Source organism: Triticum urartu, chromosome 2A (assembly GCF_056163025.1).
Source record: "Triticum urartu cultivar PI428250 chromosome 2A, HENAU_Tu73, whole genome shotgun sequence".
Classification (NCBI taxonomy): Eukaryota; Viridiplantae; Streptophyta; class Magnoliopsida; order Poales; family Poaceae; genus Triticum; species Triticum urartu.
Genome location: NC_141874.1, coordinates 683963524 through 683990625, shown reverse-complemented (window position 1 = coordinate 683990625; position 27102 = coordinate 683963524). Strand labels below are relative to the sequence as shown.

At 47.8% G+C, this 27102-nt stretch overlaps 1 protein-coding gene and 1 pseudogene across 1 annotated transcript; both read right to left on the bottom strand.

The window, feature by feature from the left end:
- Positions 1 to 12756: 12756 nt before the first annotated feature.
- On the bottom strand, positions 12757 to 14434 carry LOC147986713 (uncharacterized). The gene has a single exon (XM_087540128.1). The coding sequence runs from the start codon at positions 14427 to 14429 to the stop codon at positions 13158 to 13160; it is 1272 nt and encodes a 423-aa protein (XP_087396254.1). The 5' UTR covers positions 14430 to 14434; the 3' UTR covers positions 12757 to 13157.
- Positions 14435 to 20228: 5794 nt separating this feature from the next.
- On the bottom strand, positions 20229 to 23376 carry LOC125534077 (disease resistance protein RPP13-like; annotated as a pseudogene).
- Between the last annotated feature and the right edge of the window lie 3726 nt (positions 23377 to 27102).

The following is a 27102-nucleotide window of genomic DNA, read 5'->3' as shown; positions in this document are numbered from 1 at the left end:
TTGCAGAACTTCGTACCAACATGCCCTGGTTACTTCCGGCTAATGATGAAGGCATGGATTTCTTCAATACTTTGACACTAGGAAACCTCTCTCTACTTCCGGCTAATAAGAATAAGAAGAAGAAGAAGAAGAATAAGAAAAAGAAAAGAAGAAAAAAAAGAGGAGAAGAAGAAAGGAATAGTGGAGAAAAGAGAAAATAGAATATATTCTATTTTCTCTATTCTATTTTCTCTTCTTCTCCACTATTCCTTTCTTCTTCTCCTCTTCTTTTTCTTCTTTTTTCTTCTTCTTATTTATTTCTCCTCTTCTTTTCGGTAGAGGAAACCCTAAATAGCTAGCAAGTTTCGTGGGTGTGAGATACATGTGGCCTTCGGTGTCCGGCACTACATCCACGTCCCACAAGTGACGTGGGCGTCAAAGCCCGCGCCACTTGTGGGATGTGGGTGTAGTGTCCGACACCGACGGTACATGTATCTCACACCGACGATACTTTCTATTTAGGGTTTCTCCTCTACCGCTCGGCGACCCTCTCGACGACCCTCGTTCCCGATAAAATAAAGAGGAAGAAGAAGAAGAAAAAAGAAGAGAAGAAAGAATAGAGGAGAAGACTTCCTCTTCTTCCTCTCCTCTTCTTCTCCCTCTTCTTCCCCTTCTTCTTCGCCTCTCTCATGAATGTCCGACGTTCTCGACCCCCCCCCCCCCCCACGTGTCGAAGAAAAAAAATTGAAAAAAATAGGAGAAGAAGAAAGGAATAGAGGAGAAAAGAGAAAATAGAATATATATTCTATTTTTCTCTTCTTCTCCTCTATTCCTTTCTTCTTCTCCTCTTCTTTTTCTTCTTTTTTCTTCTTCTTATTTATTTCTCCCCGTCTTCCTCTCCCCTCTCGGCGACCCTAGACCCCCTCTCGACCGTCGACCCCTAGGCGACCGTCGACCCCTCTCTCTTTTTTCTTCCTCTTCTTTTTATCCTCTTCTTCCTCTACCGCTCGGCGACCCTCGACGACCCTCGTTCCCGATAAAAAAAAGAGGAAGAAGAAGAAAAAAAAGAGGAGAAGAAAGAATAGAGGAGATCTTCTCCTCTATTCTTTCTTCTCCTCTTTTTTCTTTTCTTATTCCTCTTCTTTTTTTATCCTCTTCCTCCTCTCATGTTCGACGACCCTCGACCCCTCGGCGACCCTAGACCCCCTCTCGACCCCCTCTTCTTCTCCCTCTTCTTCCCCTTCTTCCCCGCCTAAAATGACCTAAAATGAAAATAATCTAAAATTCACTAAAGTTATCGATGACCCTCTCGACACACCCACGAATAAGAAAATATATCATCTTCTTCATCTCCTCTTCTTTGCATATTCACATAGCCACATACACAAACATAGCCACATACATATAGAACTTTTCTGAACATATATATATATAGCCACATTCATATAGAACTTTTCTGAACATATATAGATGATTTTCTAAAAAAGTAACTTTTGCATATATGAACAGAGAGCAGCGGCGGCAATGGGCATCGTCGGCGACGGGGATGGGAAAGGGGGGAGCTCACTGGGGGCGGGCGGCGACGGGGAGAGGAGGCCAGCGACGGGAAAGGAGCTACGGCGGGCTCGGGGATGCCGGCGATGGGGACGGCGTGCGCGGGGCGATGGGGAGACGGGGACGGCCGCGGGCTCGGGGCGGCACACGTCGACGGGGACGATCGAGGAGGCGGGGCTCGGGGCAGGGCGGACGGCAGCGAGCTCGGGGCGGGGTGGCACAGGGCGACGGGGACGGCCGCGGGCTCGGGGCGGCACACGGCGGCGACGGGGACGATCGAGGAGGCGAGGCTCGGGGCAGGGCGGACGACGGCGATGAGGAGGACGATCGAGGAGGCGGGGCTCGGGGCGCGGCGACGGCGACGGCGATGGGGCAGGGCGCAGCGACGGCGACAAGGAGGACGAGCAGCCTGGCGGCGTCGGCGATGGGGAATGGAGCAGTTGGCGAAAATTTCGCAAGGGTTGTATATATAGCCGGAGCAATGGTCCCGGTTTGTGGCACAAACCGTGACCAATGCCCCCCTTTGGTCCCGGTTGGTGCCACCAACCGGGACCAAAGGCCAATTTTCAGCAGCCCAAAGGGCGGGAAGCGGCGGCCTTTGGTCCCGGTTGGTGGCACCAACCGGGACTAAAGGGGGCCATTGGTCACGGTTGGTGCCACGAACCGTGACCAATGCCACCTTGAGTCCCGGTTGGTGCCACCAACCGGGACCAATGCCCTTGTGCTGCCAGCGCCCAAAAGTTTAGTCCCACATCGCTAGCTGAAGGGCGCCGGCACTGGTTTATAAGCCCTGCTGTGCCTCCCCATTCGAGCTCCTCTCTAATGCAGGCCTTCGGGCCTAAACTTGCTACTGCCTGTGGGCCTATTGGGCCTCTGCGGGCCTGAATCCTGGCCCATGTAGGGTTTCTAGTCGTATTCAGGCCGTGGAGGCCCAGTAGGAGGCATTTTTTTGGTTTTTCTTTTTTATTTCTACATTTTTTTGGTTTTTTATTTTTTTTATTTCTACTTAAAACTAAATACTTATAGTTTTTTAGTGATTTCTTTTTGCTTTTAGGTCACAAAAATTATAAACTTTCTGTTAGTGCCATTAGTTTTAAATTTTGAATAGTTTAAATTTGAATTTTTAAAAATTTGTGTGAATCACTAGTTTATGAATAACTTTACTATAAAAATAGAATTTTTTTTCTTCTTTGCTATTTATTTTTTATTTATACTTATAATTAAATACTTATAGTTTGATTTTAGGTCACAAAAATTATATTCTTTTTGCTATTGAAGAATATTATAGTTTTATTTTAGTTGATCATAACATAATATTTTAATTGATTATTTTTATTTTCATAAAAGTTTTGTAGTTCATTCTGTTTGCTATTAATTCATTCTTTGAGCTAAATGACTCTGAAATTGGAAAGCATTTCAAAATGAACTCTGAAAAGGTTGAAAGTTGGCATGGTATCATCATTTCACCCACATAGCATGTTCCAAAAAGTAGAGAGGGTTACGACAAAAACTTGATGCACTTCGTGTACAAAATGGACAATCACTTTCGAAGTATCAAAGTTTCGAACCATAAGACATGAAAGCATTTCAAATGAATTCTGAAAAAGTTGAAAGTTGGGATGGTATCATAATTTCACCCACATAGCATTTGCTTATTGCGGGAGAAAGTCTTCACTTTTTCTTCGCTTGTGTCATTTGCTTATTGCGCCGTAACCATGGATAATCTTCATTGTTTATCAGGATGCTTGGGTCAGCCTTGACATTGAAGGGAGGAATTTCATGAAACTTTTCATAATCTTCAGACATGTCTGTCTTGCCGTCCACTCCCAGGATGTCCCTTTTTCCTGAAAGAACTATGTGGCGCTTTGGCTCATCGTATGATGTATTCGCTTCCTTATCTTTTCTTTTTCTCGGTTTGGTAGACATGTCCTTCACATAGATAACCTGTGCCACATCATTGGCTAGGACGAACGGTTCGTCAGTGTACCCAAGATTTTTCAGATCCACTGTTGTCATTCCGTACTGTGGGTCTACCTGTACCCCGCCGCCTAACAGATTGACCCATTTGCACTTAAACAAAGGGACCTTAAAATCAGGTCCGTAGTCAAGTTCCCATATGTCCACTATGTAACCATAATATGTGTCCTTTCCGCTCTCGGTTGCTGCATCAAAGCGGACACCGCTGTTTTGGTTGGTGCTCTTTTGATCTTGGGCGATCGTGTAAAATGTATTCCCATTTATCTCGTATCCTTTGTAAGTCAATACAGTCAAAGATGGTCCCCTGGACAACAAGTACAACTCATCACAAACAGTGTTGTCACCTCTGAGACGTGTTTCCAACCAACTGCTGAAAGTCCTGATGTGTTCACATGTAATCCAGTCGTCGCACTGCTCCGGGTGTTTGGAGCGCAGACTGTTCTTGTATTCATCGACATACGGGGTCACCAAGGTAGAGTTCTGTAGAACTGTGTAGTGTGCTTGAGACCAAGAATATCCGTCCCTGCATATTATTGAGTCTCTTCCCAGAGTGCCTTTTCCAGTCAGTCTCCCCTCATACCGCGATTTAGGGAGACCTATATTGTTAAGGCCAGGAATGAAGTCAACACAAAATCCGATAACATCCTCTGTTTGATGGCCCATGGAGATGCTTCCTTCTGGCCTAGCGCGGTTACGGACATATTTCTTTAGGACTCCCATGAACCTCTCAAAAGGGAACATATTGTGTAGAAATACGGGCCCCAGGATGACAATCTCGTCGACTAGATGAACTAGGACGTGTGTCATGATATTGAAGAAGGATGGTGGGAACACCAGCTCGAAACTGACAAGACATTGCGCCACATCACTCCTTAGCCTTGGTACGATTTCTGGATCGATCACCTTCTGAGAGATTGCATTGAGGAATGCACATAGCTTCACAATGGCTAATCGAACGTTTTCCGGTAGAAGCCCCCTCAATGCAACCGGAAGCAGTTGTGTCATAATCACGTGGCAGTCATGAGACTTTAGGTTCTGAAACTTTTTCTCTGGCATTTTTATTATTCCCTTTATATTCGACGAGAAGCCAGTCGTGACCTTCATACTGAGCAGGCATTCAAAGAAGATTTCTTTCTCTTCTTTCGTAAGAGCGTAGCTGGCAGGACCTTTATACTGCTTCGGAGGCATGCCGTCTTTTTCGTACAAACGTTGCAGGTCCTCTCGTGCCTCGGGTGTATCTTTTGTCTTCCCATACACGCCCAAGAAGCCTAGCAGGTTCACGCAAAGGTTCTTCGTCACGTGCATCACGTCGATTGAGGAGCGGACCTCTAGGTCTTTCCAGTAGGGTAGGTCCCAAAATATAGATTTCTTCTTCCACATGGGTGCGTGTCCCTCAGCGTCATTCGGAACAGCTAGTCCACCGGGACCCTTTCCAAAGATTACGTAGTGTAAATCATTGACCATAGCAAGCACGTGAACACCGGTGCGCATGGCGGGCTTCTTCCGGTGATCTGCCTCGCCTTTGAAATGCTTGCCTTTCTTTCGACATTGATGGTTGGTCGGAAGAAATCGACGATGGCCCAGGTACACATTCTTCCTGCATTTGTCCAGGTATATACTTTCAGTGTCATCTAAACAGTGCGTGCATGCGTGGTATCCTTTGTTTGTCTGTCCTGAAAGGTTACTGAGAGCGGGCCAATCGTTGATGGTCACGAACAGCAACGCCTTAAGGTTAAATTCCTCCTGTCTGTGCTCATCCCACGTACGTACACCGTTTCCATTCCACAGCTGTAAAAGTTCTTCAACTAATGGCCTTAGGTACACATCAATTTCATTGCCGGGTTGCTTAGGGCCTTGGATGAGAACTGGCATCATAATGAACTTCCGCTTCATGCACATCCAAGGAGGAAGGTTATACATACATAGAGTCACGGGCCAGGTGCTGTGATTGCTGCTCTGCTCCCCGAAAGGATTAATGCCATCCGCGCTTAAAGCAAACCATACATTTCTTGGGTCCTTTGCAAACTCATCCCAGTACTTTCTCTCGATTTTTCTCCACTGCGACCCGTCAGCGGGTGCTCTCAACTTCCCATCTTTCTTTTGGTTCTCACTGTGCCATCGCATCAACTTGGCATGCTCTTCGTTTCTGAACAGACGTTTCAACCGTGGTATTATAGGAGCATACCACATCACCTTCGCAGGAACCCTCTTCCTGAGGGGCTCGCCGTCAACATCACCAGGGTCATCTCGTCTGATCTTATACCGTAATGCACCGCATACCGGGCATGCGTTCAGATCCTTGTATGCACCGCGGTAGAGGATGCAGTCATTAGGGCATGCATGTATCTTCTCCACCTCCAATCCTAGAGGGCATACGACCTTCTTTGCTGCGTATGTACTGTCGGGCAATTCGTTATCGTTTGGAAGCTTCTTCTTCAATATTTTCAGTAGCTTCTCAAATCCTTTGTCAGCCACAGCATTCTCTGCCTTCCACTGCAGCAATTCCAGTACGGTACCGAGCTTTGTGTTGCCATCTTCGCAATTGGGGTATAACCCTTTTTTGTGATCCTCTAACATGCGATCGAACTTCAGCTTCTCCTTTGGACTAATGCATTGCGTCCTTGCATCGACAATGACCCGGCGGAGATCATCATCATCGGGCACATCGTCTGGTTCCTCTTGATCTTCAGCAGCTTCACCCGTGGCAGCATCATTGGGCACATCGTCTGGTTCCTCTTGATCTTCACCAGCTCCCCCCGTTGCAGCATCACCGTATTCAGGGGGCACATAGTTGTCATCGTACTCTTCTTCTTCGCCGTCTTCCATCATAACCCCTATTTCTCCGTGCCTCGTCCAAACATTATAGTGTGGCATGAAACCCTTGTAAAGCAGGTGGGAGTGAAGGATTTTTCGGTTAGAGTAAGACCTCGTATTCCCACATTCAGTGCATGGACAACACATAAAACCATTCTGCTTGTTTGCCTCAGCCGCATCGAGAAACTCATGCACGCCCTTAATGTACTCGCGGGTGTGTCTGTCACCATACATCCATTGCCGGTTCATCTGCGTGCATTATATATAATTAAGTGTCCAAATTAATAGAAGTTCATCATCACATTAAAACCAAAGTGCATACATAGTTCTCATCTAACAACATATAGCTCTCCAGAGCATCTAATTAATTAAACCATACATTGAAACTATGTAAAACATTTCAATGCGAAAACAAATACGATCATAATCGCAACCAAGGTAACAATTGATCCAACGGCATAATGATACCAAGCCTCGGTATGAATGGCATATTTTCTAATCTTTCTAATCTTCAAGCGCATTGCATCCATCTTGATCTTGTGATCATCGACGACATCCGCAACATGCAACTCCAATATCATCTTCTCCTCCTCAATTTTTTTTATTTTTTCCTTCAACAAATTGTTTTCTTCTTCAACTAAATTTAACCTCTCGACAATAGGGTCGGTTGGCATTTCCGATTCACATACATCCTAGATAAATAAAATCTATATCACGTTGGTCGGCATAATTTTCATAAACAATAAATGAACCAATAGTTATGAAGATAATATACATACCAAATCCGAATCATAGACAGGACGAGGGCCGACGGGGGCGGATACCAAAACCATCGCACTATATAAGATGCAATAATAAATGTAAGAAAATGATACAAGTATCTATCTAAACAGACAAGTAAGAATATTTTTCCTTTCAGAAAGAAGATAAGAACAAGAGGCTCACCACGGTGGTGTCGTTGATGAGATCAGCGCGGGTGATCGACGGCGGTGAAGACGGGGACGGGGCATGACGGACCGCTAAATCTAGACAAATCTCGAGCAAAATGGAGCTTGGAGGTCGAGCTTCGAGAGGAGAAAGTTTAAGTAGTGTGGCTCGGGCATTCCATCGAACACCTCATGTGCATAGGAGGTGAGCTAGAGCACCACAAACCCCTCCCCTCGCCGGCCAGAGAAAAACAGAGCACTGGAGTGCTCTGCTCGCGGGCGAGGGTATATATAGGCACCTCATTGGTCCCGGTTTGTGGCAAGAACCGGGACTAAAGGGGAGCCTTTGGTCCCGGTTCAGGCCACCAACCGGGACCAATGGTGGTGGGCCAGGAGCGAGGCCCATTGGTCCCGGTTCGTCCCACCAACCAGGACCAAAAGGTCCAGACGAATCGGGACCAATGGCCCACGTGGCCCGGCCGGCCCCCTGGGCTCACGAACCGGGACCAATGCCCACATTAGTCCCGGTTCTATACTGAACCGGGACTAATGGGCTGAGCCGGCCTGGACCATAGCCCTGTTTTCTACTAGTGCGCCCTCCCCATCGCCTTGCGGGCATGACGAGGGAGGGATATTTTGAAGATGAATTGAGGGGACCTACACATGCAGGTCATCACATACATTATGGTTGCTGCTACAGTGCTCGCCATAGATGATGGGCGATGATTAGATGAGATATCTCGCGATGCCGTCTTGGATCGCTCGTCTAGAGATAGATCGACACATCGACCGTGGATTTTGTTTGTACGCATGTGCGCAAGTCAGCAGTAGTACTGAGTAAGTAGCGACGATGAACCGATGGACGTGATGCTGCGATCGACCGATGAGGTGCACAGGAAGCTATCGAAGCGTACGATCGTTTGGTGTTGCCGGCGCCGCCCGGCCCGAAACAGTCGTCGCCCAACGCCGCATTGAACCCTGGCCTCGCGGTCGCCGTCGCCCACGCGCGCGCGCGCTCCACCGATCACGCTAGCTAGGCTAGGATGACGACGACGTAACGTGTGCCACCCCGCAGTACACGTCCCGCTCCCGCATTCAATGGTCCGTTCGATCGGCTCCCCCCAACCGCATTGATGAGCGGATCAATCTCGTCGTCGCCGGAGACGACGACGGCGCGAGTTACTCGCAACAGGGCCGGACGGGACCGGCCGGTGGCGATCGAACTCTTCTGCCCGGCACGCGTAGGGCCACAGATCAGACCGCACTAGTAATTCAAAGGTTTCAAGTTTGAATCGAATCGGACCCAGCCTCGGTCCACTTGCTTTGCTTGCCCTGATGAGAGATGACAACGGAGCTGATGATGTGCACGCGTGTCGCCGATCATATATACGTGCATTGATGGTGACGACGATCGACGGCGTCGCTTTCGGGTCACCTAATGTGACGCCGACCGCCTCCTCACCCCGTACTACTAGTCCTGTAGCAGCAGTACGTGTGCGGTGGTAGACCAACCTCAGCGCGCAGTGCATGCGGCGGGTATGCATTGCATGGTGGTGGGTGAACGACGACTGCTGACCGCGCGCGGTGGCAAACTCGTTTCGTTTTGCCCGGCCGACCACATCAAATCAAACGTTTTAACGACTCCTGGCTGAAAGTCTCGCTGCTGCCGTGAATTAAGGCACTCCGGAAAGTCTGAATGTACCGCCGGCCGTCGTACACCCTGTGCATGAAGGAAGCAGCTTCTCCAGTATGTACTGTACGCAACGTTTTCAATCGGTACCCGTACACGTCTGCTGCAAAAGAGGGACTTCTTCTTCTTCTTCTTCTTCTTGTGGAAAGTGTCAAATCTGTCCTCTGCAAGACGGTGGAAGCAAGAAATGCCGTGTGCGCAGGAATTCTTTTCTTTCTTTTTTTTGAAAAAAATGAGCGCATATATTCTTGCATGCTTGAACTTGGGTCTAGTGCACACGTATGTTACTTCGGTACTAGTTCTCTCAACATGCTACTAACACCCACAGTTCTTTTTATAAAGCGGCAGTAGTACAATACGGTGTATATATAAGAGTAGTTTACGAACTTACGTTTTGTTTACTTTTTGTATTTTATTCAGATTTTATTTCATAAATTTATTTGAGAAAACTAATTTCGGTGCTCAGTTTCCCTATTTCCCGGAATATCCTATGTGCCGCTTACTGCGGCACATAGTCAGGGCTTAGCAAAGGGATCTAACCCCGAGTGCGGGAGATGGGCTGGCCCACTTTTTGTTTTATATTTTCCTTTTCTTCCTTTTTGTAGTTTTTTTGTTTATTTTGGACCGGAAAAACTGGTGAACATCCCAGGGAGCATTTTCCCATCGAATGCTAAACCAAATAAAGTTGCTATTGACAACTTTGTAGGATTTGCCATGATAGGAGGTGAAAATTACCATGTCCGCAAATAAAGCAAAAAAAAATATGCAACTTTCCCAGAAAAATTGTCGTTCGTTCGGTCATCATCAAACAACTTTGAGGGTGTTTGTTGGGAGGCCTGAGAAATCTGATGCTCGCCAGTTTATCATTCCTCTCTTTTATGTTTCTTTTTTCCTTTTATTTTCAAAAAAATGTTTTCCATAAGTTGTTCAAAACTTCAAAAAAATGTTTCTGTTTACCAGCTTTATTTATAATTAAAAAATGTTTGGGGATTCTTGAAAATATTGTTTTTCCAAAATAGTTTGCAGTTTCAAAACATATTATTATTATATTTATTTCCTCATAAATTAAAATGTTCGGGATTTTTCATAAAATGTTCATGTTAGCCATTTTCTTCATAATTTAAAAGAATATTCTTGTTTCAGAAATTTCTCACAAACTCAAAACATTTTGATGTTTAAAAAAATTGAATTAAAAAATCATTGCGTTTAACAAAATAAAATAGAAAACTTTAAAACCCGGTTTGCTAGGGTCCGATTTGCTACAATGTCTCACGATGCTGATGGGCGGGTCAAGTCGGGCTCGCCTGTGTTCGTTGCGTTAGAATTTGAGGTCCCCATTTTGTCTCTAGGGACTAGGGAGGTGTTTTTGTCAAGTATGGGCTGCCACTTCTTTATGGAATGTATATGGGCTAATACTTTGTTTTTCTAGACGGGTATATGGGTTGGTACTGACAAGGTATATGAGCGCCACAGCGGGAAACCTCACGCTTCCCCTTGAACAAGCGTGCTCTTTGCCCCGGCCAGGCCCAGTAATAGGTTATGTTTTTTTAATCTCCCCCCGCCCCGGCCCAATCAACACACTCACATACACTCATATTTTGTGTTTCGCCCCCAAGGTATTCTTTTGTCTACCTTGCAACTAACTGTAACACCATGGTATTCGCCTAGATCGCCCGAACTATGCTTGATTGAAATTCGTTTTAAACTCCTGCATCCATGCATGTGCATGTGGGGAAGGAGAGGGGGGCAACTCGTTTCTTTTCCTATATTTCTAAGGTTCTCCAAATGCCGCATCCCAACATCTAATAAGGCTTGAATATTTATTTGTGACCAGGGTAGAGCTACGGCTAAGTCACGCGCGAGGGTGGGGGGGGGGGGGGGGGGGGTGCGTTTGTAAACGCGAGCAGACATATTAGTATTGCGTAGATCATCTGAACTCTGCATTATTGAAATTCCATTTGATTGGCTCACTCAATGGCGCTGGCGTCGGTTTGCGACTCGTATTTGGGAGTTCACTGGTTGGTTGGTCGTATGAATTTATTCTGATGGGGCCTATGACTAAAATTGGGTATTTTGAGTGTTGCATCATCTATTGTGATCATAACCTAAGTAGACTAGTATGTGATCAACAAACTTACATATAGAAGGTGCATAGTTGTGTCTTGAGAAATTTGTTATGCCGCCTTGCGACTCGCATTTGGGAGTTCACTGTTTGGTCATATGAATTTATTCTGTCGAGACTTATAACTAAAATTGGCTATTTTGAGTGGTCCATCATCTATTGTAATCATAAGTTAAGCAGACTTGTATGTGATCATACTTACATAGAAGTTGCATATTTGTGTCGTGAGACTTTTCTATACAGATCAAGTAGGAACTCAAAACTTTTATTAACTAAACTTTACAAAATATTTGCGTTCAGCTATTAGATATTATACCAAGTTCGAAATTTAAATATAATGCAGCAACCTATACAAGTTATGATAATTAACTAAGGGCATGTAAACTGAGAGGAAATGCATCTATCCAGGATAGGTTATGCTAATAAGAGCATGCACACTGATAAGAAAAGGCATCTATCTCTATTAAATAAGGATTGCGTGCATGCGTTAAAGAGCCTAGTATTTGAAAGAGGGCCGACGTATCGGCGCATTCAACCTCACAGCAGGTGAAGGCAAGATCATTATGGATGCGATGGGGGACGAGCAGAATTTCAGTAGCGTAATAGCAAAAATGGAGGCAGTCAAGAAAGAGAAAAAGGTAATCTTGTATTGTAATTTCAGCATGGATTGGATTAATATTGAGCATCTACTGTGTACGCAGTAAATATCACTTTATTGTTTGTGGCTTCACTGTTGCTTTGCTCTGCAGGGAGGACTGATAGGACTGCTCGCGGTGGCGGTACTGTAGTTCTTGGTATCAACACAAGATTCCCCTAAAGTTCCTCAAATACTGCATCCCAACATTAATAAGGTTTAAATGTTTCTTTGTAACTACTGGTGGAGCTATGGCTTAGTTGGGGGAGGACCGGAGGGGGTTGTTGCCCCCACCCTGATCATTAGCAAACACCAGCTTAGGGCATCTTCAAAGGAGACCCTCAAAATTTAGGTGTATGTCTGGATTGTGGTGTCTGGCCACTTGTGTCAACTTTTGACATCTAATGCAAAGTGGTTCAAACGTCTGTTTCCCCGCAAATCAAAACTAAACTGAGGAGAGATATGCAAGAGTCCGAACATGCAATTGACCAACAAAAAGCCTTCACATGGTCATCCTCTCTTTTCTTTATCTTCGCATGCATGGTCCCCCTCTCCTCTCTCTCCTCCTAGCCAGATACCACACCACAATATCACACCACATGGATGGTTCCTCTCCACTCTCTGTCCTCCCAACGGGATTAAGTTGTGAATAGCGTTAGATGGCCTCCTCCCGTATCATGTCCACGGACCACGTCCGGACATAAAAACGGACGGTTGGAATTTCTTTTTACCCCCCCCCCCCCCCACCCCTACCACCCCACCACCACCACAGTCGCTCACTCACTCATTTTGTGTCTACCTTGCCACTAATTATAACACCATGGTATTGCATGGATCGTCCGAACTTTGCTTGATTGAAATTCATTCGATTGGCTCGCTCAACGGTGTTGGCGCATCTCTGTAGTCGCATTTGGGAGTTCACTGCTTGGTCGTATGAATTTATTCTGATGAGACTTATGACCAAAATTGGGTATTTTGAGTGCTGCATCATCTATTGTGAACATAACCTAAGCAGACTTGTATGTGATCACACTTGCATAGAAGGTGGATATTTGTGTCTTGAGACTTTTCTGTACATATCAAGTAGGAACTCAAAACTTTTATAAACTAAAGTTTACAAAAAAAAACAATATTTGCATCCTGTTATTAGATATTATACCAAGTTCAAAATTTTCATATAATGCAGCAACCTATATAGGTTATGCTAATTAACTAAGGGCATGTATTCAGGATAGGTTATGCTAATAAGAGCACGCATACGCTGATAAGAAAGGCATCTATCTCTATTAAATAATATTTAATGACTGCATGCATGCTTTAAAGAGACTAATATCTGATTATACTAGTACTCTGGTGCAACAAAGAAAAACATTTTACTAACATTATCTAACTGTGTAGTCTTGTGGATAGACACAAAATAACCTTGAACACATCATGCATGCATGCATGTTCAGGCTGACGCTACACCCTCCCGTGAAACCGCCGCAGCCGACCCCGCTCTTCTTGTCCGCCCTGCAGGGCAAGGTGACCGGCGCCATTCTCCGACCATAACGCAGATGGATCATTCTGCAGCTGGTAGGCGGCAGCGTCCACCACTTGATTATTATTCGGAGTAGCCAGCGGCCAAACCCCGGCAGCAGCCCGGGGCTCAACATCGTAGCCGGCGTCAAAGCAGCCATACCCAAGTAGATCCTGGTGGTGGTATGCCGCACCAGTACCAAAACCCTGCCCCTGCCTGCTGCCAAAATCATCATAAAACGCCGCACCGGTTGCCGCCGTGCCCCCATTGACGACGGCGTTGGCGTCGTAATGCAGGCGGTCCATCGTCATGCTCATGCCTGCTGCGCTGGTAAAGCTGAAACCCGACGGCGCCGACATCTGAAGGGGCAGCGGCAGCGGGGACCCAAAGGCGATGCCCGACGGCAGCATGTGGAAGCCGAGGTAGGGCGGCTGGACAGAGAGCGGCGGCGGCGGCGGGATGTCTCGGGGAAGGTAGTGGTAGTCCTGCGCTCCTAGTAGGGGTAGGGCCACGGAGGAGGTGGCGCCCGAGGACAAGCAGCCGAAGCCGAAGTCGAAGGCGTTGCCAGGGAACGCCGGGCCATGCTGCTGCTCGGGCGCGGTCACCACCGCGAGCGCGGACGACGTCACGCCGAGCTCGGCGATCCGGCGCTGCGCCCTCTGCAGCGTCTCGCCCAGCGTCCGGTACAGCTCGTTGAGGTCGTGGACGGAGAGGTCGTCGAGGTGGCGGTCCCACTGCGTGAGCACGCCGTCCAGCCGGCAGTGCCTGGCCTTGACCAGCTTGCGCTGGCCCTTGGCCAGCTCGCCCTGGAGGTAGGTGGCGGCGTTGAGGTTCTCCTTGACCCTCTCCGGGGGAGTCCCGCGGAAGCGCGCGACCAGCTCCCGCAGGGCGTCGCGGTCCTCCGGCCAGGCCGTGACCTCGCCGCCGGCCGGGCCGGGCTTGACGCAGAGGAGGAAGACGTCGATGCCGCAGAGCGTGGAGAGCTCCGAGACCTTTTTGACGAGGCTGCCCAGGCGGGTCCTGTACGTCAGATCCCGCTTCTTGCCGTTGTCGACCAGCTTCATTACCTGCTTCGTGCGAGGCATGTCGATCGATCGACCTATGCGTGGAGTGGAAAGCGAGGGAGGGGTGGAGATCGCGGTCGGGGAATCGCCGAGCACACAAGGCATGGCGTCTCCTCTTTCTATAGTATAGGAGATCACACGAGATTGCATGCCGTATTAACATGGCTTGGAAGGTTCCTGGAGCCGCGGCACGCTGCGATCAATCCACCAAATTTCTTTCCCGTTTTGGCTTAGGGCATTTTCCTTATGTTTCGGCCGGTCATGTTTAGTCTTTCCTTAGGGCGGTTCTGACTTGTGATCTTTCTATTTAGCACCGAAGGGCGAAGACGGCACGGCCCATATACATTGCCGAAGAAAGCACTACCGCAACACCACCATGACCCTTACATTGCCGAAAAGGCGTGATCCAACCAAAACCAAATGCCCAAGTACGACCTACGGCATAAGGCAATCCTAGTAGCAACCCAAAGAATTGATGGCATTGCTGGCACATTTCAGTGCTGAAGAAGGAGCCTACAGCGTGGAGTACGCCTTCACGTTGTCGTCTCCAGGATCGATCAGCATTGACGGGACCCCCTATTTAGCACACAGGTCGATGCATAGCGACCAAAAGCGCAGGTCGGCTCGTAGAGGGCCGACCCATTTTGTCGTTTTATTCACTTGCTGGCGTGTGCTATTGCTACATAGGCTAGAGCTCTGTTTCCTGTTCTAAAACCTCTAAAAGGCCGGCCACTGCAGAAATTTTAAGAAAAATCATGAATTCAAAAAATGTTCCAAAATTCATTTTTTTTGCAGAATAATATTAAAAACATGAATTCAAAAAATGATCGAGATTTTAAAAAAATCTTTGCAATTTCAATGATATGTTCAAAAATTTCAAAAACAATATGAACTCAAAAACTGTTCATGAATTTCCAAAAATGTTCGCAGACTCTAAAAAATATTCGTGAATTTGAAAATATGCTCACAAGTTCAAAAGATGTTCATTAATTTTGAAAATGTTTAAAAAATAAAAAATGTGTGTGAATTTGGAAAAATATTTGCGGGTTTAGAAAATATTCTCAAATTTGAAAAATATATGTGTATTTGGGAAAATGTTCATGAATTTTATTGAATGGTTGTGGATTCAATCAATGTTCATGTATTCAAAAATATGTTCACAAATTCTAAAAATATTCATGAATTTAAAAAAAGGTTCATGAATTCAAAAGTGTTCGCAAACATTTGCAAATAAATTTTTTTTCACAAATTTGAAAAAAAAAATCATGAATTACAAAATATTTTGCAATTTTTCTAAATAAAATTTGCAAATAAATTATGAATTTGAAAAAATGTTTCGTGATTAAAAAATTGTTCATGATTTACAAAAATGTTCGCAAATTCAAAATTTTTCATGGATGAAAAAATGTTTATGAAATTAGAAAATAAAAAATAAGAATGAACCAGAAGGAAAAACAAAAGAAAAAAGAAAAAAAACAACTGATCAGGGAAGTAGGACCTTCCTTTAATATGTGGGAAGAAAACCAAAAATGGGCTGGCCTATAAAGAGGACTGGTTCGCAGGAGGGTACGCATTAGGTTGCTATCCAGCGACCTACGCGCGAAGTACGGCTAGCCATAGCCAGTGTTAATCACTCACGGCTGTTGAACCGGTCACGGCTCGGCCTCGCACCCTATCGCACGCTCTCGGTCTCGCAGGGAGGGATCGTTCATACTTGTCCCTAGAAGAGGAACGATCACCAGTTATTGCGATCCTTTAAAAAAACCATTTCGTTGATATTGATAGTTTAACAGAAAATGTTTTCTTCTCGTCAAACTAGCTACATGAAACTTTTGCAAAGAGAGATTTTTAGTTCTCCCTTTTGAGAAGCGTGGATGGATTTCTGCAACAGTGGTGAAATGGATAATGCTATTGCTTCTGGAGGAGCAAATGTGGACACGTTAATTTCGCATGCATGCAGGGGGGGAAAGGCTGGGGAGAGTTGCTTGCATTGCATGTAACTCGTCCTGGGCGGGAAGCATTGCATGTAACTCGTCCTGGAGTTCCATCGCGGGAGAAAGTTGTAGTACATGATTTATCACAAAATGCAATCTAGTTCACACGGTTAATTTGGAAGAGACAAAGTTCTCTGCACCAAAGTAGACATCTGAATCCCGTCGGCTTTTCCGTGCATCTTCATGCTGACACAGTTTTCTCTGATTGTACCCTTTCCGACACACCAGCATCAGGATCATAATTTGAAAACCGGACCCGGACCAGAGAAACTGGCACCAGCGGAATTCAGGATATTTCTTGTTGCCTTTTGGATGTGGTATATGCATGAGGAATTTCGCACGCTGTTACTACCAGAAGAATTTTCTAGTGTCCTAGCAAGAAGCACAACTTTTTCAATCACGAGCCCAAATCTGTAAATACATTTGCTAACTGAGATCATTATCCATAATATCTTATTGATTCATGTCACATGACATACTGTATATAATGTTCCTTAGAAAGTATTACGTCTGGACCAAAATATTTGAACTGCAAAAAATCTTACATTCCTTTTAGAATGAAGAAGTTAGAAGCGTCCGGCTTTAAATTAATAAAGCCCACACAACAGGCAGAGTAGCAACCGATTGAAACATTTCACAAACCAAAAGCCCTAGGCGCACCGGCATCAAGAGAGTCTAGAGGGTTCAAAGCAGGGCAGTGAGCAAGTTACAAGGCCAAGGCCTAAGCATCTGAGAACGCAGGCTCGCAAAACAAAAGGGCACTCCCACCCTAGGCAGGCATCGCCGGCTCCCTAGCCGTCACACACACTTGGTGAATTCGTTCTTGCGCGTGCTTCACGATCTCAAAGTCCTTCCGCTTCGCCAATGGACTCCACTGTTGCATGAGAATAGATCATTTGTATATGATATTAGCTGGGTGCGACGGAAGAATGCCCTCAGCCTCAATGGTAAGTTTATTGCGAGTGAGCCATAAGGACCATAACAGCGCCCCTATACTAATCCACAGCACACGCTTGTTCTATCCCTGGACCGAATCAAGTAGCCCTACAAGTTCGGAGGAGGAACGCGGGTCCCAGCGGACGCCCGCCGCCTTGCACACAACGCTCCAGGCGAACCTAGCAAGTGGGCATAGAAAGAAGACATGGTTTGCGGTCTCAGGGTTCCCACATAACGCGCACGGACCCGTCGCCGGACCGTTCTGTTTAGCTATGTTAATAGATGTAGGAAGTTGATCACGGAACATCTGCCAAAGAAATACTTTAATCTTCAGCGGGATGCATGCTTGCCAGAGTCCTTTAGCCTCCCTTTGTGCCCTCCCTTGGCACAATTTGTGATAAGTCTTACATTTTGGTGTAGAGGGAGTAGACACATGTGTCGCCTGGATCACGTCAAGATACAATTAGTATCGCACCAATCCACAGCTAGGGTCTCCTACTCTGCTTGACGAAAACTGCAAGTAATGTTGTTTACGAGTCTTTCGCATTAGTTGCAACAGTGTCAAATCAAGGCACCCATTTGTAGAGCATCTTCAACCGCGTCCCCAACAAGGTCCCCAGGTGATTTTTCGGCCGCCGGTGCTGAAAAATCGGCCCAGTCACGCTTTTAACGACCATTTTTTCGCCTGCTCAAGCTGAAATTGACGCCGGCGGATCCAGCCCGAACCAGGCACGCTGGGGGCGCTTGGGGGCGCCAGCCGAATCATTTTTCGCGCGAAAATCGGCGGGCCCTCCTTGGCAGCGACTCGGCTCTTCTTGTCGCTTCGTCGTTCTCATCGCCTCAGTTCCCGCGGCGGAATCAATGCCAAAGCTGCCGCGCCGGTCAGCCTCCTCCATTGATACCTCACGGGCGGCGCAGTGAAGACGGGACGACGCGCGTCCTTCGCCCGCCACGCGTACACACGACGGCCACGCGGGCGCCGCCTATATAAGCCGACCCCTCCCGCACCGGTGACGCACAAACTCTCCACCGCTGACGCCCCCGTTCCTCGACGCCCTCGTTCCTCCCTCTCTTCTCGCTCGCCGTTTCCAGTTCACCCAATGGCCGAGCGCTTTCCAGGCGACGGCGCGGCGGCGAACGGCTTCGGCCACCGCCACCTTCATGAGAACGAAGCTCGGCTTCTCTATGAGGCCGAGTACCCCATCCCGCCGGACATGCGGGTGCCCGGGGTGTGGAGGATCAGCGCCGGCGGGGTCCCGGTGCCACCGCCGCCCACCGGGGCGGCGCGTCGTGCGGAGATCGCCCGTATCCGTGCCTCTCTGCCGCAGGCGGCGAGGGAAGGGCCGAGGTACGTCCCCGACAGCCCGTTGTGGGAGTAGTACTTCCGTCGCCGCCACACCGAGCAGCTCAAGGCCACCAACGGTGTCGTGCCCTCCGGAAGGCTCAACTCCGACGGCCGCCGCCAAAGGTGGGGCGAGCCTGGCCACACGCTGGAGGCCGTCCTCGAGTACATAGAGGGCGGCAACACGCCCAGGCTGGAGTACCCCGCTCCCCCCTCCTTCTCCCGCCGGTGTGGGAGCTCGTGGACGCCGAGACGCATGGACCCGGCGTCCTCCTCCTCGTCCGGCCGCTCGTCCGGCTCTCCCTCCCTCCTCCCCGTCAAGCTGGAGCCCCAGGACACGCCGATCAACCAGCGCACCCGCAGCTCCGACGTCCGCATCGCCGAGCCCTCCCCCACCTCCGCCCGGCTCGTCAGGCCGAAGGTGGAGCCCGGCCTCCCCGCGGAGTACGAAGCCATAGTCTGGCGCGGCTTCTCCGACGAGGATGCCCTAAAGTGGGCGCGGGACGACTACCTCCGCGACGAGATGGTCCGGCAGGGCCGAGCCTGGAGGAGATAGCCGCCCGCCAGCGTGGGCGCGAGGGCGAGAACGGCGTGGTGATCCTCGACAGCGACGAGGACGAGGACGCCCCCGGTCCGTCCAACCCGCCGCGCGTCGGCGACCTTGGGCAGGGGAGCAGCAGGGACGGCAGCCGCGGCGACTACACAAAGTTCTACAGGCTCCTCGGCATGTAAAGCTTCAAAGGCGGCGGGCGGCAAGGATAGGCGAGGGCGACGGCGGGTCTAGTAGTGATTTTTTCTTCTTTTGTAAAATATTTTAAATATGTTATGAACTCTCCGAAGTTTGGTTAAATTTGCGCCTTGTTTGTGCCGGATTTTGTTTTTCAAAAAAAAACATGGGCGCGGCGACTGAGGAGCATCACGCCCCCAGCACGCGGTTTAACGCCGGTACGCCCCAGGCGGCGATTTTTAGCGCCTCCTAGGAGGGCAACGGGCGGAGATGCTCTTACATCTCAGAGGTTCTTTGGGTGCCCAGAGCCCCAAACTGATCTTCACTTCAGTGGTTCAATGATCATGTTAACAGCAACACTTCAATTCATTACGCCTAGTGGGACATAAAAGAATAACGGCCAACACTTCTATGTCAAATCCCTCCAAAAAAATCAAAAATCAAAATAAAGCAAACCGGATACAGAATAATGATAAATAGAGAGCTTCTATGTAAATCTGTTCATGCTTCAGTACTTACAACAACATTCACTGAACACAATTGTTTCTACTGCACATCAGCTGCACAGACAAAACATGCCATTGGGACTTGGGAGAAAGCATGTAACAGATGTTTCTCGGGCAGCTAAGCCAGAGCAACAACTATGCATCCATGTATTTGCTGCACATCTGGAATCGCAAGACACAAGCAAGAACGATATTTGGCTATGCTGCTGCACTACTGAAAGAAGTATGGAATGCCGTACACTTGCATTTCATAACAAAGATCTGAAAATCTTGTGTGCCACTGCCAGGTAGTAGGTCTAACATTACAAAATGAGTGAAAATAAAACAAGGTTAAGTTATCCAAATGCTGGGTCAACAAAGATGAGACCAGGAAGCCCGGTAAGAAAGGATGAGACCATTACAAACTAGCTGATCTTTTGCAAAGGAATCAAAGGAGTCATCATGGGAGGAAAAGAAAAGAGTACACTGAAGTTCCCTAACCCAGTACTTTGACAAGGATAGTTTGGCATGATTAACCCAACCGTTTGATGATGACCTCGCACCCCCTCTCCTCTAGTTTGCCAACAGTACTTAAGCAAATACTGCTCTCGTCCATAGGGTGCTGTTTCAACAGCAACGTCTGCAGCGAAGTCACATGAAACAGACCAAGAGGAGGAACGACGGGGAAGCTCGATACACTAAGATTCAGATGGGTTAGTGAAGGAAATGCCCCAGCTTCGACATTCCAAGACTCGAGACGCCCGACGTGTTCAAACGTCAGGTGGCGCAGTCTAGGAAATCCTCCTGCATGGCATATCATGCTGTTCCCTTTGAAAGCGCTCTCCAAGACAAGCACCACCAGATTCGGATGGATGCCCAGCACAGGCATCGGGTCTTTACTCAGTTCTTCAGACGCTATCAGCTTGAGCTTCTTGAGGCAATGAGGGAGCTTGCTTAGCTGGCCAACCCCGCACAGCCAGTCTCCGGCGAGCTCTAGCACTTGAAGATGCCTATGGCGCGAAATGCTGTCGAAGAGTTGTGTCGAGAAGACCCGCCCTAGCCATTTTGTGCGCCTTTGTGTTCTCCAACTCTCCAAGTGTAAGAACACGAGCTGCTCCATTCCCTCCAAAGCTCTGAATAAGGCTGCCCATTTTTTCACGTTTCTGCGAGCAATGTGTTTGTTTCCATTTTCAGCCAATCGTCGTTCCTTGACTGTCATATGCCCGCTCACAGCACGCATCTGTGTTTTTTCACAAAAGTAGAAACTCTGCAACGAGCCAAGCCATCCAACCTCCGGAGGAACCCAGCGCCTGACCTCACCAAGATACAGGTGCCTCATGGTTGGAATATCCCAAAAGAACCGTGGCAGTGATCTTATTCTGGACCCTCTTGCATCAAAGGTTTGCAAGTTTAAGAGATCGCTAGCTGAGGAAGGAACGCCAACCGATCTGTATCCACATTTTTTCAATCCAAAATATCTTAGATGTATCAAGATGCCAACGCCAGATGGTAATAACTTGATACCTGTTAGGCCGTGAAGATCAAGCACTCTGAGAAATTTCAGCCTGCACAGTACAGATACTGCCGGTAACTTGAAAAACACCAACAAGGTCCGCAACTTGGGCATGGCCACATTAATCTCAGTACGTCCAGCAAAGTTATGGAGAGCAACTCGGTAAGCCGTTACTGAATCAGAGAGTGCCTGATCGCAATCTGTCGGATTGCTCCATATGTTGAACAGCCCCTCCCTCCTTGCCTCTGCAATAGCCCATTCACGAATCACGTCATGGAGAACCACACTCTTTATCGAGCCATGCCACTTGCTCCTTTCAACGGCTTGGAGCATACACCTCTGTACCAACTCCTTTATGTACTCTCTGGCTGTATCTTCCATTGTCCGATTCTGCCGATGTGGAATAAGTCCTTCAGCAATCAACAATTTGCAAAGTCTTGCTACACGGATGACATAGTCTTCTGGAAAGGAGGCTAGATAAAGAAAGCATGATTTCAATTGATGGTTTGGGAGGTCATTGTAACTTCTATCTATGATCTTCCAGAATGGCTCATCATTCCTGCGAGCTTCCCAGTCTAGATTACCAACCAATCCTGACCAAATGTCATAGTCCAAGTTCCTAGAAAGATAACCTCCCAAGACCACAAGAGCAAGCGGCAACCCTTTGCATTTCACTGCCAATTTCTTCCCTATCTCCATCAACCGTGATCGATCAGCACTGCTTACATCTCGGTACTCCGGAAAGGACCACTTCTCAAGCAACTCCCAGCTCTCCTTCTCATCCAAAAGCTTCTTCTCATGAATGCTGCTTCTCCTGTTGACATGCCTTGCGACATCCATATCTCGGGTGGTCAAAACGATCCTACTACCATTGTTCACATCCGGCAAGACACTGAGGATCTTACTTATCTTATCGTAAGAACTACTCTTCCAAACATCATCCAATACTACAAGAAATTTTCTTTGAGCCAGGAAATCGCTCAGAAGTTCCTTGACATCTTCCTCGCCCATACTTTCCAATTTTTCACTGGTCATTTGCTTCCACTTGCCACCACTGATTGCCCCACCATCACTGCTCTGCAGTAACTACATTTTCCCTTGTAATGCCCAGGACACTCCTAGCAATATCCTTGATCAGATCAAGAAACCTGTAATTCTCGGACACTGAAATCCAACACGAGGAATGGAAGTGTTGTTTAACCCGTGGGTCGTTGTAAACTTTCCTTGCGAGGGTGGACTTGCCCGATCCAGCCATCCCAACTATGGAGACGACGCAAATCGGCGAAATCTCAGGATCCAACAACTCCTTGAATATAGCATCCCTCTCCTCGTGGAACCCAACAAAAAAAATCACTATCTGCACTGTTCCAGCTGAGGTCATAAGGCGTCACCTCTTGCTCCTCGACATCAGCCAAGGCGCTGGCCTCCCCGAGGTCCGTGATCCCGTAGGCCACGGCGCTGTCGGAGATCTGACGGATCCTGGCCCGGACGCGCCTAATCTTCACGCCGAACGTGTGAAGCGCGGCGAGATTGGCGAGCCATGGTAGGGCGCCCAAGAACCCGCGCCGCATGTGGCGGTGGCGCGCGAGGAAGTCGGCCTCCTCGAGCGCGTTCCCCGCGTCGTACGCCGCATCGCGCACGTCCACGACCCAGTTCTTGAGGCGCTCGCTGTCGCGCCCCCCGGCGCGGCGCTTGGCGTCGGCGTCGCGGAGGAAGCACTGCATGCGGCGGAGCTCGGCCCTGAGGAGGTCGGCGTCGGCGTTAACGCCGCGGAGGAAGGCGGCCTCCTTGGCGGCCAGCGTGCCGAACGCTCGCACCACCGAGGCCACCGCGGATTCCGCCATTGCCGGCCGGGTGGCTCAGCTCAGCTTGCAGTCTCGGATGGCCGCTAGGGGACGAATGGGCGGACAAATCGAACGAAGTATCTCCCGATCTGGGCAACCCGTGATGAATCTACAGTACGGAGATCAGAACTAGAGCGAGGAATTACTACGTAGTTCGGAGACGACCTCGGAGGCTCTAATAAGTACGAGTAGCTTGCAATACTGCTACGGCCATTTGCTTGAGCGATGATGTGGGGATACTTCGCGGTAAGTTCGTAAGAATTTCATTCTAGGCAAGAGTTGGACAGCGGTCGTTAATGGTGGAGTGTGTGTCTGACTCTCGTCACGTGGAGGAGGACTTGACTTGACTTGACTTGACTTGAGGGGGCATGTACGTAGCTAGGTTGGCGAAACCGATATTTTAACACACGCGTGAGACCATGTTCTAAACAGCCATGAGATAATTAAGTTTGATTAAACAGGATTACAATGCAGAATAGACAAGGGTAGACACAAAACAGGAGGGGCCGAACATAATGTTGGGTTATTAAAAGTAGGCTTTGAACTGTGGAGACGCTTTCTTGTCGCCGCCACCTCCTACTGAAAAAGACCTAGCCGGCGCCACCATCTCCGCCTTCACCATAGATCGGTTCCCCCTCCTCCTGTCGGCCTTACCGATGTCAGGAGGGCTGGGAAACCCGGTCTATGTGTGGAGTTCTTAATAATAGTAATGTTTTCATTAGATTGATTTGGGGTTTTGGTAGTCGTCTTCTTCGTTCCTTCGTTCGATGACGAAATCTTTTTCCCGGCGTCAATGGTGGTGTTGGAAGATTAAATTTATCTAGGTATGGTCCTTCAAATCTTGCTTCACCTGATTGGTTTTCGATTTTTTTTTCTCATGGTCGCCGCGAGGAGGATCCTCGCAGTATCTGTCCCAACTCCTACGTCCTCGACAATGGTGATTCATACTCTCAGCTCTCAGCAATGTCAGCCTGGTTGTTTCGGTTTTTGTCCCTGAAATACTGGTGGTACTCTTGCTGATATTGGTTGATTACTTTAGTGGTGGCGTGCGTGCATCGCATCCTTGGCATTGCGGCTCAAATTAAAACAATGGGAGAACCCTCATTAGTATTTACAAGTCTATGGTTTGATACTGTTGTTATGTTCATATGGCTGCCTTCAGAAAATACAAGCTTGTGTCATGGAAGAAAGAAGAGTTTGAAGATCTCGAAGATTTGCTCGTTTCTTTTAGACTTTATTTTGTAATCTCTGAAGTCAGCTCATGTATCTCTACCATGTACAGTTTGCTACTATAATATATCATGGTATTGATTGTCAAGAAAAAGTAGACTTGAACTCAACTAATCTAACACTCAGAAAGCAAAAAATAAATGCTACATCGACAGGCTTATACGGAGAATCAACGGACACTCCCAACCAACTAAACTTGCCCCTCCCCTCGTTTTAGGTCGGGGTGGGGCCCTTCCCTCCCTCTTGATCCAATCACAGATTGCCAAGTAATCCTCACCCCATAAAACGCCTGTAAAAGTTCGTTGATGTAGCATTGCTCCTCAGAAAGAGCCTATAGGTGCATAGCTACTGCTACTACAAAGATGGTCGGTGCCGATGATGGGCAAGGATGGCGTGGCAATCGGCTGTGGACTCTCTGCCATGGTGAAGCGAACACACAGAGGAACAATGCCTCTAACTTTCCTAGTCTTTCAGTCGTTGGATTAATAATGGGCCGCCCAGATCTGATCCAATAGGACCTGAACAGTACCGTTAAACAGTGATCTAAACAGGACCACGTGAATAGTTTGCATGCTACAGTACTTCGTCTGATCTGGATGCTTTCTTTTGATCCAACGGCTCTCCAACTAAGGTAGAGGCACTATTCCTCACTGCCTTTGCTTCCCCAAGGCAGAGAATCCACAAGTGTGGCAATCTTGTGTAGACGTAAAAGCATAAGAGGTCCTAGAACTTGCACACAATGTGATAATTTAGTCACAGAACTTGCAAATGCTAACTCCACCATCCTATAACTTGCTCACAATGTGGCAATTCAGTCCAAAGCCAATCACAGCGAGACAAGTGGCACCAGTTGGCCCGAGCCAGTGGTTGCCGCACATTTTATAGACACCCCCTTGTCATTTTCACTAATTAACCCGCAGGACGACCTATCTGAATTAATTTCGTCTGATTTCCTTCATTCACGTACGCCCCCTGCTCCCCCCTTTCCCTTTCTGTGTTCCTCCTTCTCGATGCCATTGGAGGTAGAAACTCATCGCCATTCGCTGCCACCAGCTCATCTGCGGCTCATCACCATGGTTTCCTGGGACGATCTGTCCACCAGCTCATCCGACGGTGATTCCGTCACCAGCCAGGTTTAGTTCTCTATCTCGGGCAGCTAGGGTTAGGGTTTTGTTGGGAAATAGGGAATTTTAGTGAGCATTGAAGCTGATTTCCTTTCGTTTTAGCAACCTGCCACCATCTTATGCGCTGAAAGGAGAGGCCTAGGTACAGATCTAGCTGCTAGATGTGAGCATGGAGCCGTCTATGAGAAACTAGTGGCCTTTGAATCACTGGATAGCGGGAGGGGATTCCTAGCTTATGCATAGAAGGTGAGTAGCTAAATGATTTAGCATTACCATGTGCTTTTTTGTGCTTCTATAGAAGAATTGGTCAGTTGTGCAGTTAAATGACAGTTAACTGAATTTGCAGCTAGTTGAAGAACTTGCAGTGAACTTTTGTGATCTTGAGTGCTAAAAGTTAACCGAACTTTTGCAGTTAAATGTATCTCTACTCTTATAAAAAACCGAGTTGGTGATGATGGTGTGCCTGCCATCTTGTAATATAGACCGTCCGATCTATATCTGACGGATAGAAAACAAACTATGACAATTTTACAAAAGATACCCGCACCGCTCTTCATATTTACAGATAAGGCCTTGCCTCGTTCATCCTTATCTCCCACGAACTCATTGTTGAGCAATTAAAAAAGGAAGTCTCTGGAACAATCTGGCATGGTGGCCGCTGCCGGCGCCGTCCATCCCAATGCCTCTGCCCAGTCCGACCATCAGTCACAACCACGCCCCACTCCTCCTCACCTTATCTCTCATCTTTCTTGAGATATAATTTTTTTGATGAAATTCTCGAGATACCATTTTTCCGATAAAATTCTTGAGATATCATTAGTTTTTATACATGGGATTACTCCTGCATGGGTCAATCACAACAGGTGTTTTGTAAAAAAAAATGCATCTTGATGTTCCATGCAATGCACGGGCATCTTGCTAGTTTTTGCAATAAATTGTATTTTGTCCAGTGTTGAAAGTTAATTGAATCTTTGCAGTAAATTGAATTCCATTCAGTGTTAAAAGTTCAGTTTTCAATGTTAAAAATTCAATTAACTGAATATTTTTAAGCGAGTGTTGCTCTTGAAGAAGATTTGTTGCATCTTTTTAGTTTAGTAATTCTACAAGTTCAGTGCTAAAAGTTATATGAATTTTAGCAGAGAACTGAATATTGGCAGTGAACTATTTTTTTTAACAAATAGGAAGGCCTAAATGCAGCTATGTGGGTTGACCCTGAGTGGCCTGCCCCTTTGAAGATAAGTCTAGCTAGGATCTGGAGCATGTATGGCCAGCGGACCCTCTGGTGCCGCCGACCGAAGACGAGGCCGTAACGAGGCTACTCCTCCAAGTCGGCTCGCCAACGCGCCGTCGTCTGGAGAAGGCGACTTCGGCACCCCGCCCCCTGGAAGCCGGCACCGCCAGCTCGGCGGCCCCAGACGCCGAAGCGATGAGCGCCGCACCTGTTGGGTGGGTGCGAGGAGGCGGCACAGGGCCGCTGAACCGGGCGCTCCTGGACGTCCAGGCGAAGCTCCGTGCTGAGGGCGATGCTCTCCAGAGTTGCACCAAGGCGTTCCTAGCGTCGCGGGCAGCCGTCCGGGTATGTTTTTTTTCCTTTGGTCTTTGTTTTCTTGCTCCTCTGTATGGGGGCG

Coding starts and splice junctions, on each gene's coding strand:
- LOC147986713 (XM_087540128.1), bottom strand. CDS start 14,429: ATGCAATCTCGTGTGATCTCCTATACTATAGAAAGAGGAGACGCCATG.